Here is a 14,936-nt window from a genome sequence, read left to right as displayed (position 1 = left end):
GGGTTCGGCCGTCCCTTTTTCAGCTGGAGCTTCACTTTATCGTATCCTCCATAGCCCGTTAACACGAGAGCGCGGTACGTGAAAGCTTCCTCCTCCGGCGCTTTGTCGTTCGCAGCAGTGGAAGCTGGCTGCGACTCCTCCGCCTCGGTAGTCGCCGCGGTAGCCGCCTCGGTAGCCGCCTCGGTAGCCGCCTCGTTAGACGCCTCGCCCTGGGGCTCCTGCGGCGGCTCCGCTTCGGGCTCGCCCGCTGGTTGCCCCTTCTGGACCTGGTCCTCGGATTGCTGTGGGGCAGGTGTGTCTTCTCCGGACATGGTGATGATACCGAGGGCGTGAATGCAAAACGATCCGGAAAGTACAGATAACTTGTTTAAAATCCACTGACTAGAAAGAAGGTGAATCTACGAGTGGGACTGACGGAAATGAGTGCGAAACAAAGGCGAAAAGACGGTAAAAGAAGACTTGGAAGGGTCCTGCTCTCCAGTCAGAAGATGAGGGATGACAGCTCCGCGCTCTGGCAAGGCAGCACAACACCAATGAGAGAGAGAGAGAGAGAGAGAGAGAGAGAGAGAGAGAGAGAGAGAGAGAGAGAGAGAGAGAGAGAGAGAGAGAGAGAAATCCCGGAAAATGGAGTTTTTTTGGGGGGTTTTTGAGTAGGCGGCTAAATAGTACCTTTTTATTTTTAATTATATATTTTTAGCAAAACACCAAAAGAGGTGGAAACAAGCCTTACCAGAAGGAAAGTTTTAGGTTAAGTAAAAGACAACAAAGTGGCCTCTACACAAACAGCTGGGGAAGAAAGAATTCATGTATAAACATATTTACTAATTTGTCTATGGTGAAATATTTGGCTGCTTTTCTATTGCTGTGAGGCATTAAGCAGCATTTCAGATGCGTGTCCCTCTTGTTTGTGAGTTGTCACTGTCTTCCAGCCCTGAGGAAGTCTCTGTGAAAGATTATGATATCAAGAGGGTGGGATAGGAAATGCCAGAGCAAACAGGCAGAAGCCACAACATCACTTCCTCTTGTGACAGCACAGAATAAACTGATACATATTCCACTCCAGATCAGTGGCGCACACACCGTCGGGTTGGGGTGCAGGCCCCTGGGCCTACTATCTCAGCATTAAAAAAGTTATATGCTCCTGCACAAAACATACAATTACTCAAGAGGGCAGGTACACTTTGCTTGTGCATCTATAAGTCTACAAAAAAGTGAAAATATCACTCTGATCTCACTGCTGTGAGTTCTTGTACTGACTTTGCCAAGTCTGTGCATGTGTGTCCTCCAGAGGAAAGAGGAGCCAACAGGACCTTCCAGACTATCCACCTATAACAGAGATCCCGACACTGCAGTGAGATGCACCAACAGAAGCCCTAAGGGACAATCATCTGGGGCTCAGAGCACAAGGACCCGAGACCAGCCATTATTCATACAAGCGGCAGGAGGTCGATTTGAGCAAAACCCTTGGCAAAAAAACTTCATTCTGAATACAGCATGATGACATCACATCAGGCTGCAATAGGTCAGTCAGTAGTGGAAAAAAAAAAAAGAAAAAAAAAAGCAAAGCAGTTTCCTGGCAGGCTGGTGACTGCACCAAGTGCTGATCTCACCATAAAAAGAGCATAAAAGTGCTGATCTCACCATAAGGAGAACACAGCAGATCCCACCATAAAGAGAAACCAAGTGCTGATCTCACCATAAAGAGAGCATAAAAGTGCTGATCTCACCATAAAGAGAGCACAGCAGATCTAACCATAAAGAGAATCCAAGTGTTGATCTTACCTTAAAAAGAAAACAACATTGTTGATCTCACCATAAATAGAAAACAACAGTGCTGATCTCACCATAACGAGAGCACATCAGTGCAAACACACCCAATCAGCAGCATACACATCAGTGCAAACGCAATCGATCAGTGCACCAGATATAAATGCCGTATCTTCTGGAAAAGACTGTCAACAAACTACTATATGGTGTACTGTATCTATATGAGCAGAATAGGATCTTGACTCCACAAACTCTATTTAACTCAAAATACTGCCTGTGACAGCAATTAAGTGTGGTAACCAGTCAGGTGTTGATGAGTGTAAAGTCTAAAAGGAGAATGAACAAAAGACAAACAGACCACTATTATGGTCAGAAGCACGTGCACGAACGTTTAATAACCCACACATGTAACATTTACAGCACAACGCCTTAGCAACCGCATTAACTTTTACATGTGTATCTTTGGAGATTTGCGATGCACCCCAGAGGTAATGTCACACTGCCCTCTAGCGAGGGTTACAGTGCACTGCTACCTCCGTCATTAATTTACAGTTTTATTTATGTTCGTTCTGTATATGACCAATTTATCGAGTTAAAACTTAGATCAGACGACAGCGACGATGCAGAAAGGAATGTAATTTGCAGTGTTTCCTATTTTAAGACACATAGGATATTGTTGTTACTTTACACTGTAAAACATTGTATTACTTTAGAATGCAGTTTGGGACTTTAAAAAGTACAATGTGTATATGATAAAATCTAATACTGATTGTTCACACTTGGAAATATTACACGATTATAAATAACAACAATACTACTATTTCTACTAACACGAACACAACAACAACAACAACAACAACAACAACAACAACAACGACAACAACAACAACAACAACAGCAGCAGCAGCAGCAGCAGCAACCATTGTTAATGCCCAAGGGGGAAAACATCTGAACAGGATTGTAGAGGGGTTTTTTTAAATGATCAAATCCCACTGTAATCGTGATTTTGCCTCACGACCCGGATCCATCGGTAATCCACTTACATTTGCTTTTGCTACATGACACATTTCAAAATAAGTTAAACGGTCGGACGTCGGACGTCCCGGGAGATCCACCGCGTAAAATTTGAAATGCGCTTCAGCAACCAGTAGATGTCAGTAAATACCACCATTTGGACATGGGAATGACTTCATTCACTGGTTTTGCTGTTCTGATGTTTTCCACCTATACTAACAAAGCCAACACTTGCGCAACATTGCAATTAAAAAAAACAACTTGAATGAAATTAATTGTTAGAAGCAATTAGTGTACCAAATTAGATATAACAAAATCCAAAAAAGGTTCATACCTACACTATGAAGTTTATTTTCAAATAACCCTAACCGTACTTTATCTGGCGGGATAGACTCTGGCTCCATTAAGCCGTTTAACAGGTGAATGAATAAATTAACGTTCATAATTTAAATACGTAAATAATCCGCCTGCGCACGACGTTTTCATTGGTTACCGTTTACCGATGGGCGGAGTCGAGAGAGGGCAGTTGCGGAGCTCGCCTGGCGCGCGACGGTAGTGAGGCGTAAGAGGGCACGAGGACTCTTGTCTCAGATTCCGTGGTCGGGTTATACCAACGAGACAGTCGCCGATTTTAGGATTTAACAAAAAACAACAAATAAGAACCGAACCGGACGTCGAAAAGCAGCGGGGACGATCGCGCAGGCACGTCTGCGCAGATTTCGGATCTTTTGCCAGCCAAAGTTTGCGCGGTGGTTAAATGTTAAACTCGCGTCGTATCATCGTCGTGTCGTAAAGCTCGCGTCGTATCATCGTCGGGTCGCAGAGCTCGATGGAGGGCAAAGGTAGCCGCCGTAAGGTCGTGGTTGTCGGGGACACGCAGTGTGGGAAGACCGCGCTGCTACACGTGTTCGCCAAGGACTCCTACCCAGAGGTTGGTGTCGGGGGTGGGATTGCGCTTTGTCGTTTAGTCTGTAGGTGACAAACGACTTATTTTAACGGTCTAGCGCAGACACTTTGAAGGACAGCACACACACACACACGCCAGTAAATGTCAAAGGTGTAAACTGGGCTATAATCCTGGTTAAGGGCGCAATGACGAAGTGCGCTGGACAGTGTCTCCTGCGTAATGGCACCATTGCCCAGGACGCTTCCCGCAGTGCATTCAGATGTAGGACGTTTCCTGCAGATGTTAGTTAGTCTGCTATGCGTCAGTCTTAATGATAATCTGACCATATATCTTTAGGACTTTTAGAGTCTTATTTATGAATACTTCAAACGTTACTGTGCGTACTAATAAGATGTTAATATTGTCCCGATGGATCTGTTGCGTTTCAGAATTACGTCCCCACCGTCTTCGAGAACTACACGGCCAGTTTTGAAATCGACAAACAGCGGATTGAGCTCAACATGTGGGACACTTCAGGTAGGTTACGGGAGCTGCTCTTCTCCTGCCAGTGGTCTCAGGGACCCGTTTCTGAGCTCCGGGCACAGAAAGGTCCGCGCTGGCGTTCCGCTGCTTTTTGTATTCAGCTACGGAAAATGTATTCATCTCGGTGGCATTCGTGAATGTTGCCCGAAAATGAAGTGTATAAATTGAGTTTGGTTTTAAAGTTTTATCGCTGGCAGTTCAATTTGGGATTTTAACTGCGCTGCGGCCACAAGAGAAAGATCTGATATCCTGATTTATGGCGTGATTAATCCTGCCATGGCTGCAGTTCTTGCGCATAAAGTCGTATAATTACACAGATATAAGGTCATTTCAAAGTATCTGTCAAATGTTAATATAAGATAAACATGTATTGCTTCATATAACGTTTACATCCGAATAGTCTTTAAATGGTAACAGAATGCGTTCACGGTATGCGTCCTTTAATAAGAGATGTGCACATATAGCTACCGTATCCGCACCGGGAGACGCCGTGTGGACGAGCGCAGTGCCAAACCCACAGCGCAGTAATGCGAGCGGACTTGTTCAGCCTTCATCTGGAGCACTGACTGCGAAACGGGTTGGTCTTCATACAGCTCCTGGGTGTGTCTCGGGTTAGAGCCTTAAAAATTAAACGCATCCTTGTTTGGAAATTGAAAAGAAAAAAAAAACACGTGGGATTCCACCCGTAGTTTTGTTTTGCAGTTATATGGTATTGTGAAAATGTTAGTGTGTATAAGGGTGCGTCTCAGTTTAACCGAAAGTAGTTTGCTGCTATGATAAAACGAGTTTATGCGCACACACACACACACACACGCACACAGAGAATCTGCGTTTTCAGGAGCATAACTTCTCATGTCATTCTGTAAGAAATGGTGTTTGTTTCTTGTTCAGTATGTTTATTTGAGCTCAACAGAAAAAGACTGAATGACAACAAAATAAAACAACAGTTTTGTTTTGAGAAGCCTTTTGTTCTAATAGCGCACACACCTCTGTGCTCTAGCCTAGCTCACGCACCTCTGAGCACTAGCATTATACGCACACTTCCGTGCACTAGCATAGTGCGCACACCATGCATTTGTTTAACATTTGTTACCTTGAGAAACTCCAAACCAGACTGAGGTCAGAGACAGATGAGCTGGGGATGAGCAGAGCACAGGTGTCAGATATTTTGAGCTGTACGCTGATGTCACTCAAAACATATTTGAAAGTGTTTGTGTGAGTGTATGTGTGTAGTGGTGGTTTCTGTGGGTGTGGTGTGTGTAGTCGTGGTTTCTGTGGGTTTTGTGTGCGTAGTGGTGGTTTGTGTGTGCTTGTATGTGAGTGTATAGTGGTGGTATGTGTGTTGTGGTAGCTGCAATACTTATTTGATCTTCACAGCAACATCTTACTGCCTTACTACTTTTGCAGTCTCAAAGTTTGTGTGTGTGTGTGTGTGTGTGTGTGTACATGTGCCTCATTTGTATGCCTTCATGCATGTTGGATATATGTCTTGTAACAGGAAGAGCAGAGGCTGTGTAATGTGTAATTAAGCATTGTGTTGTTTGTTGTTTTGCAGCTGATTTTAATGCACAGTAAGTTTGTGATTTGGCAAGAGAGGAGCAGATGTCATCCATATGTCAGTGTGTAAATGTACTCGTGTGCATGTATGTGGTTGTGCGTGAATTGGACACAGAGACAGAGGTCTTCTTTATGTCAGTGTGTAGATGTACTCATGCATGTTCGTGTGTGTGTGTGTGTGTGTGTGTGTGTGAGGTGGACACAGAGACAGAGGTCTTCTGTATGTCAGTGTGTAAATGTACTCATGTGCATACTCGTGTTTGTGTGTGTGTGCGTGTGTGTGTGAGGTGGACTCAGAGACAGAGGTCTTCTGTATGTCAGCGTATGAATGTCAAGGCTCAGGCTAATTGACTGAGCTCATTTTGCATGTTGGAAGGTCATTCATTTCATTCAGACTCTGACTCATTGGTGTGTGTGTGTGTGCGTGTGCGCGCATTTTAGAGCAGAAATGTTTGTGCCCGAGTGCATGTGGATTACAATGGCTTGTGTTAATTTTGTGTTGTCAGGGGAATCGGTGCACAGCACTGTATGTGTCAACATTCTGGAAAGGAAGCAGTTGCTTTCAGCGCTGGCAAAGTTATAAACCAGTACTGTCTTAGTGTGTGTGTGTGTGTGTGTGTGAGTGTGTGTGAGTGTATTTAATCATTACACACCATTACAGTTGTATTAGTGCTCTTAAAGTATTTATAAGAAAGATTTATATGTTTGGCTTAATTGTTCTAGGACTAATTACGCCTATCATTGAATATTTTATAACCAGGGAGTTGTGGGATATGTAGTGCATTGCCAGACTTTATGCTACACTGGTAAGCGAGCAGATTTCTCTCATGAGAAAGCATGCTACATGTGCACTGCAGTAACTCGGGCCACACAGTGTGGCGGGAAGGCTACACTGTTATACACTGCGATTCCCTTATATTCTCGCGGTACATTAAAAGCCCAGCGCTGAGCCCTCAATGACATGTGTATAACAAACAGGAAGCAGCACGCCGCGGCAGGACACTTGTGCTGAGAGGCGTTAGAGCAGTCAGACCACCAGGAGCTGTCACAACAGCAGCACGTTCAACAAAAGCAAGCGAATGGGGTGACTGGTAAATTCCACAATCAACTTAATCTCAACGCACAAAGAGGCAAAAGCCAGATGGAACAAAACAGCAGAGGAACCATCCCACAGCACTCAGAGGCGGCCTCAAAGACGAACATGCAGGACTCAGCTTTACCAGGAGCTGGGTGAGCACATATACACAAGGAATAATGAGTTAACGAGTAGCTGCAGGTGTGTAATTGGTGGGCGGGCAGGGGTGGAGTACATGTGTAATGAGCAAGGAGACAGGTCCTTCACATCATTAATGAGCAAGGAGACAGGAACACTGGTAGCTATACATAATCATGTCTTGACACTGCAGTTTGTGGTAAAAACACATGAATTTGCATGAATCTTTCCTAAAATGTGACCTGATCTTCATAGAGGATCAGAACCTAGTGGAGATCTGGTGAGCTCAAAACATTGTTCAGCGTGTCTCCAGTCATTTGTGACTTTTCAAACCCAGTGTGATAGAGGGAACAGCGAAAAACATCCAAATTGGTAACAATGTGCAGCTACTTACAGACTTAATATGCAAATTAGGCAAATTAAGGTTTTCCTTCATAAGAAGACTTATGTAACATTCTGATGTCACTTATTTCTCTCTCTCCGTTTTGCACTCCACTCTGTCATTATCTTTTCTTCCCGTTGGAAGGTCGGTGTCTCTAAATATCTCTCCTTCGTCCTTCGTTTGTTGTCTGTCTTATATATCTTCATTTTTCTCTTTCCTTCTCTCTGCTTCTTTCATTTATAACACCATCACCGTGCAAGCCTGTCTTCCCTTACCTGTGTGTGTGTGTGTGTGTGTGTGTGTGTGTGTGTGTGTGTGTGCGTGTGTGTCTACATCCTGTCTTTTGTTTACCTATCTCGTACGTCATTCTCTCTCTCTGTTCTTGTTCTCTTGTTCTCTCGTCCTTTGTCTCATCCTATGCTCACGCGGCTTCTCGTCAGAAAACATGACCGGTCTGTCCGTCCGTCCGTCCGCCCGCCCGCGCGTGGGAAATTGCCGTCGGTCTTGTGTGTGTGATACTGCACACCAGACTGTTAGGTCGTAATCGGAGAGGAAGGTTGCTATACTCTCCCCCCATAACACAGCGTTCCGAGATCCCCGAGAACTCGGAGCGCCGAGGCTTCAGCCAATCCCAAGATGGAATCCCTCAGGCCGTGACCCTTCTGACCCTTCGACCCCTGCTGTTCTCTGGCAGAGGAGTTTTTGGAGAGCTGGGGTGTGCAGAAGGGACCATGTTTGCATGTTCTGCAGGGTCACGTTCAGTCAGCTGTCTGCCCTGGTGAGGTGCGTGGTGGTGTTACCTCAGCCCAGCAGATGCTGGGGGGGAAACAGAGTTTTGCTTTCACAGTGCTGACACTGATGTGTCATTAGTAGAAGGTCAGAGACTGGTTCTTTAGTTTCATATCGGCGAGCATGTCTTCGGTATTGCTGCCGTGTACCATATAATGTGTGGGTGCATGTATGTGCTCAAATCCACATGTTTTATGAATAGAAAATTCATTAAATTAGTAGTGAAATGAGATGCTAGTGTTTCTGGGCAGTCTTTGCCTGTGGTGTTCATACGCACCCAGGACCACACACACACACACATACACACACACTTCCAGCCAGACCTATACTCATACTCTCACACGGACACTGGATATAAGGTATCATAATATTGGCACAGCAGCCTTTTATTAATTGATGAGGAGGCTTTTCTGAGCCGTATTGGATATTAATCACATAAGAAAAGACAGGGAGAGAGAGAGAGAGAGAGAGAGAGAGAGAGAGAGATACAGTGCACCTGTATCCATTACCACAAGAGTGCATTGACAGGATTTAGATTAAAGTGGAGTGTGTGTGTGAGTGTGTGAGTGACTGAGCGAGCGAGCTAGCTTTCCTGTGCCTGTGTTTCAGGATGTGGATGTAGCAAATGCTCCAGAGGCATGGGACATTGAGGGTGGGAACACTGAGGGTGAGGGATGTAGGTGGTGCACCACGGACTGAGCAGCAGCCACTCGTCAGGGCCTCTTCACATCCCAACGAGCACAAAATCAATGGTGCACGCCCTTCCCTCCTAAGACAGGACACAAGGCATCACACACACACACTCGCACGCTCAGTAATCCAACACACCACCCTTTACTTCAGTGCTCAATACTTCATCATCGTCCCCTCCCGCGTAAGAGGTACTCAGAACCCCACAGGGAAAGGTTGGCTTGACTCCTACTGTCCAGCCACACACACACTCACACACACAGACTCGCGCGGGCGCGCGCGCGCGCACACACACAAGCACACACTCACTCACAAAACAGAAACACACACTCTCGCACGCATGCGTCCGCACAGGAAAGCACACACTCACACTCACAAACGCATACACGTGCGGTAATCTGACTGCTGGCTGTACATCTTGCTTAGCTTCATCTATTATTTAGCTGGGCATGTGGTGCTGCTCCACTGACTCCACCCATTAGCACGGTTCCGGGAGCACCGCCGGAGAGGTGGAGCTGGAACATAGGCCCTGTATGGCGCCAACCTTCAGACTCAAGAACTGATCTCAGGTCACATTTGTCTTGTATGGAGCCTACATTCAGGCACAAGCACTGATCTTAGGTCACATTCTCCAGGCTACACCAACCTTATTCCACACATTAGAAATTGATGGAATGAACCAACAACCTCCTCCCTAAGATTTTGAACACATACTTAGTGTATGTATGTATGTATGTATGTATGTATATGTGTGTTTCTGTGTGTGTTTCTCTGTGTGTGTGTGTGTGTGTGTGTGTGTGTGATGTGTGTGTGTGTGTATATATATATATATATGAGAGAGAGAGAGAGAGAGAGAGAGAGAGAGTTATTTAGTCTTGTAGCATTATCTACAGGTCTGTGTGCTAATTTGCCACTAACTATAGAGGAGACATTTTCTCACATGACCTGACATCACTGGCACTTGTCAGTGAGGATGTTCCTGGATGTTATTGGTTTTCACTGAACCTTTGCAAATTGTAGGCCTTTGTTCTTTTGCATACATCTGATTGTGGACTTTTCATTCTCAGGCCTAATTCACTAGTAAGAGTTCACGAGTTCAGTCACAAAGCTAAACATATTCTGGAGTGCAAGGAAAAGCAAAAACTGAGGGGTGGCTGAGAAACAGACTCAGGGCGAGAACAAGAGCGGAGAGACCACTGGGCCGCACTTAAGGCTGAGAGGAGGGGCAGATGTAAGGTCTTAGCACTGGTGCTACCCCCATGGCTCACCCAGAACTCCTCCCTGTAGGAGCCAGACTTGTCTCAGCTGTTTCTGGCAAGAGGAGGCCCCGGAGGACCAGAAGTCATTAAGACCATACCGGAACCATTCTGCCATCTTACAGTAGAGATCTTCTACAGAAGTGGCTGTCTCTGGATCTCACTGCACTGCTTTACACCACCACCCTTGATCACTAATTCAGTTCAGTTATGGGGTTCGTGCTAAAATGTGAACACTGCTAGCTGTGTGACTTATTCAAAGTCAGAATCTAAGCAAAGTATGTAGGGCGTTTCTTAAAGGACAGCCATCACGATTTAACGTTATACAGGTCAGACACATATACCATTTTGCAATGGACAATGAGCCTTGCTGTGAAATTTAAGAATATGTAGAAACATGTTTTATTATATACGTTGTTTTTGTTATTATTAACATTTATATAGGGCCTTCTTCATAATCAAGGATCCTTTACAGATACATACATATATATATGAGAAGCGGCAGCCAATTTGCACACAGCATACTCTCTGTCGGAAACCACAGCCCCCTGGGGGACTACACCGGGTGTAGGAGTAGGGGAGGAGGTTAAGACCACGACAGAGCACCAACCATCACTGGACATACACACACACACACACACACACACACAGAAACTCCAGCCAGATAGGAACTCAAACCCAAGACCCTAGCGCTAAGAGGCAAACATGCTAACCATCAAGCCACCATGCTGCCCAAGCCACAGTGCTGCTTTTTTACAGTTAAAAATGTGATTCAGTACCAAAAAGGGAAAAAAGTAAGATTTATTTTACATAAATAAAGGAAATATTTGTTTGACAACCTGACATTAATAAGGACACGGGCAGTGTAAAACTGACAGATAGCCGAGCGTGTGAGGTCCTCCGTGTTACTACTGGGATTGCTGAAGATTGCGCTGAAAGCTGTAGCTATGTTTATGAAGATTGTGTTTCCTAAATGAGTAAAGAATGAGCGTGTGTCTGCCTGTCGTGGAAACTGCCAACATGCTCAGCAGAACATCCGTCTCAAAACCGAACACCAGCCACACGAATTCTTTCTTCTGCTTAACAAAACCGAACACCAGCCAGACGAATTCTTTCTTCTGCTTAACAAAACCGAACACCAGCCAGACGAATTCTTTCTTCTGCTTAACAAAACCGAACACCAGCCAGACGAATTCTTTCTTCTGCTTAACAAAACCGAACACCAGCCAGACGAATTCTTTCTTCTACTCAACAAAACCAAACACCAGCCAAACGAATTCATCTACTCAACCCAGAAGCACATTTGTAGTCGTTGTTATCTGATCATAAAACCATAATCTGGTATCTTATCACTTAAAAAAAGTTATCTAGCTAAGTGGAAAAATTAATATTACAGTATTACAGTCTTTATGTAATTTGTACCGTATCAAGTAAACAGGCTACTGATCTGGCCTGTATGAAAATATGAAAGGCTGTAACAGGAGCTGTCGACCGCTGCCTGTGTATGTAGCACATTATTTACATAATTACTCTGCGGCATCCGTTCACCAGGATACAGAAAGAAGGGATAGTATATTTCATTTGAAATATATTCAATTTATGACTTTAAAGACCCAGGCAAGTATTGAGGAAAGTATTTCACACAGAGCCACACAGGTGCGTGCACACACACACACACAAACAAACACCTGAAACCAGTGTGGTTTTTTCATCTCTTGGAAATTGAAACATTAAGGAGGAGTGTGTGAGAAGCGCTGTCACTGGTCGGACACTTGACAAAGTAAAGGGATTAAGAGAACCGGGTTATGTGGACTCGCAGTCATGTGGCTTGTGTTCATCTGAACCCATTATTTTATGGTAATATGATTAGTTGAGACACCCCTCCTCAATCGCTCTCCCCCACTCTGTCCCTCTCTCATCCCTTTCTCTCTCAATCCCTCTCTCTCCCTCTCAATCCCTCTCTCCCTCTCACCTTTGCCTACTTTGAAAGTGCACTGATCTGATCTGTTAGATATAGGGTGTTTTTTTGCGCGTGTGCCTATAGGTTCTTTGATTGTGCTTGTGCGTGTGCGTGTGCATGTGTGAACAGTTCCCATTTCTGCTCTTTGGAAAAATGCTTTTTTGTCAGGGTTTGTTGAGGATGATGATTGTATAAATAAATAAATAAATAAATTCACTTGAGGGCTTTGGGGTGAGCAGAATAACTGGAACAGTCTAAACTGTCAGTGTATACACATTACTGTTCAATTCTGAAGTGAGAAGAAACTGTATAGAAAAAGTATATGCAAAAATGTGTCATGAACTACAGAATATGCAAAATGCACCAGACACCAGATACATACCCCATTCAGATGCACTTCAAATGGCGAGCGTGTCCTGGTTGTCTTCAAATGCTAAAGATCTTTAAACTGAAGAAGACGCTGAAAGTGAGAACACTAATGTGCTGTATTACAGAACACCAACATACATAATCACCAGATGGGTGTCATGCAGCACTGGCAAGATGAATAATCTTTATAAGTACCACATTCTTAAAATATAACACATTGAATAATACCGTAACGCCCTGTCAGTTACTAAGTGTGCAAGCAGTAGCTTACAGTTCACAAGCATGAGGAAGCCACAGAGGTAAAAACATTTGTGGAATTTCAACGGCTGAGATGGTATCATGGCAGGAGGAAACAGATAGCACCCTCATGACTACCTTGAACAAGACAGCAATTTGACAGTTAAGCAGATAAGCAAATAGTGATCCAAAATAAGGTTTTTACTTTTAGAATGACAGAAAGTCAGTTTTACTTTATCTAAAAGTTCCGTGTTACTGAATGAACCTGAGTGATGTGAGCGGTTCGCCTACTGTGAGATGTAGAACCATAAATGGGGGGAAAAAAAGATCTTATTTCGGCTCTAGAGTACTTCCAGTACTCTTATGACTGAGCAATACGTTCAGAAGCAATGGTTAGATTAAGTTTGCTGTCAGTTTAAGAAACGTTCCCTGGAAGTTAACAGCTTCACTAACAGCTCGTGGTGCTCCTCTCCACGGCCCCCAGACTTCACCGCGCTGAACATGCACGTACAATACATTCACCGCCGGGGATTTTGCTGTGTGCGCTGCTTCACGGTAATTTTGCTGTAACATTATATGAAATTGCGTAATGTAAGAACTTCGGTAATCTCTTGCACGTCTTTCATGCTAGAAAGGTGAGACGTTCTTTGGTCTCGCGTCCCCAGGGCGAGTAGGAGTAATCTTACAGGTGGACTCGTTCCCACACTTTCCTGTTCCTCTCGGCTCTGTGTCTGCATTCAGGGCAGAACCGGTATTCTGATGCCATGTCTTGCTGAAGCGCGCAGAGAAGCTGTAGCGCGGAGCAAGGCCACGGTTACGTGGCCGTGAGGAACCGAATGAAGCAGCCGCTTGTGGTGGTTTTTGAAAACCCAAATGCCTGTAACAGCAACATTGCTGCGTTTGTATAATATTACAAACTGAAAGGGGAAAAAAAGACACCATAAAACATAAAAGTGAACCCCAGAAGTAATGGAGTCCTGTGACATAATGGCGAGGGGCGCGCTACACACAGGACCAGTCAAAAGGCTACAGGTGGAAAACAGGCTCGCGCGATACCGACTCCACGGCTTCTGTGCTATCCTACTCTCACCCGTTTTTAAGGGATCAACGTCAATTCCAGCTGATGTTTCCGGAGCGAAACAAATGCACGACACGTGTGTCCGCGGTGTTTTCCCGACTAAACATTTTTTAACGGTATGCGTTATGGTTAACACGAGCTCCTGACGCTGCCTGTATACTGGGGTCTTTAGAGTGTACGGGAGGTAAAAGAACAAGACATAAAAGTCTGAAATACATTTACTCTCTTGAAATTTCAGCTGCCAGTCACTTTCTATTTTCAGTCTTCAGAATCCCAATTTACAAGGCAACGGCACTGAGATGCAAAGGTTAGCTGAGCGAGAACAGTGGTGAGGAAAGGTTGCCCGTGCGCCAGCGCGTGAGCAGAGTGTACAGCGTAGCGGAATGCGCAGAGCAGCGACGATCAGAATAGCGCTAAAACCGCACTTCACAAATATCCACCGCTGTCATATGGCAGTGCTATTTTAATACGACTTCAGTGTACTGGAAGGCAATCTGATGTTACTCGTTAAGCTCTGTATTACTAAGAAAGGTTAAGTAGAATTACAGTATAATAGGGTGACCATATTTTGGGTTTCAAACAAAAGGGTGAAGGATGCACATATATATATCCACTTAATCACTGTAGAGCGCTGTAGTTCATTATACACATTAGTGACTGTAGAGCGCTGTAGTTCATTATACACATTAGTGACTGTAGAGCGCTGTAGTTCATTATACACATTAGTGACTGTAGAGCGCTGTAGTTCATTATACACATTAGTGACTGTAGAGCGCTGTAGTTCATTATACACATTAGTCACTGTAGAGCACTGTAGTTCATTATACACATTAGTCACTGTAGAGCACTGTAGTTCATTATACACATTAGTCACAGTAGAGCGCTGTAGTTCATTATACACATTAGTCACAGTAGAGCACTAGTTCATTATACACATTAGTCACTGTAGAGCGCTGTAGTTCATTATACACATTAGTCACTGTAGAGCGCTGTAGTTCATTATACACATTAGTCACAGTAGAGCGCTGTAGTTCATTATACACATTAGTCACTGTAGAGCGCTGTAGTTCATTATACGCATTAGTCACTGTAGAGCGCTGTAGTTCATTCGCATTAGTCACAGTAGAGCGCTGTAGTTCATTATACACATTAGTCACAGTAGAGCGCTGTAGTTCATTATACACATTAGTCACTG

General features: G+C 44.4%; 2 protein-coding genes across 2 annotated transcripts in view; one reads left to right on the top strand and one right to left on the bottom strand.

Annotated features, from left to right (window-relative positions):
- The window catches only part of LOC113589802 (NADPH-dependent quinone oxidoreductase VAT1-like), a 19,272-nt gene extending 18,372 nt beyond the window's left edge, over nucleotides 1–900 (bottom strand). Inside the window, exons 1-2 of the mRNA XM_027029642.3 lie at nucleotides 731–900; nucleotides 1–511 (exon numbers count right to left, since the gene is read on the bottom strand). The exon at nucleotides 1–511 is cut by the window's left edge and continues 166 nt beyond it. Of these exons, the coding sequence (XP_026885443.2) occupies nucleotides 1–311 (311 nt within the window). The 5' untranslated portion in view covers nucleotides 312–511; nucleotides 731–900. The remainder of the gene's footprint in view (nucleotides 512–730) is intronic.
- A 2,430-nt stretch (nucleotides 901–3,330) lies between these two features.
- Nucleotides 3,331–14,936, top strand: part of LOC113589807 (rho-related GTP-binding protein RhoN-like) — a 29,412-nt gene continuing 17,806 nt past the window's right edge. Inside the window, exons 1-2 of the mRNA XM_027029651.3 lie at nucleotides 3,331–3,712; nucleotides 4,117–4,204. Coding sequence (XP_026885452.1) covers nucleotides 3,611–3,712; nucleotides 4,117–4,204 — 190 coding nt within the window. The 5' untranslated portion in view covers nucleotides 3,331–3,610. The remainder of the gene's footprint in view (nucleotides 3,713–4,116; nucleotides 4,205–14,936) is intronic.

This window comes from Electrophorus electricus, chromosome 15 (genome assembly GCF_041902795.1).
Source record: "Electrophorus electricus isolate QZ-2024a chromosome 15, ASM4190279v1, whole genome shotgun sequence".
Taxonomy (NCBI): domain Eukaryota; kingdom Metazoa; phylum Chordata; class Actinopteri; order Gymnotiformes; family Gymnotidae; genus Electrophorus; species Electrophorus electricus.
The sequence above is the reverse complement of the archived record's forward strand: the minus strand, read 5'-3'. Positions and strand labels throughout refer to the sequence as shown.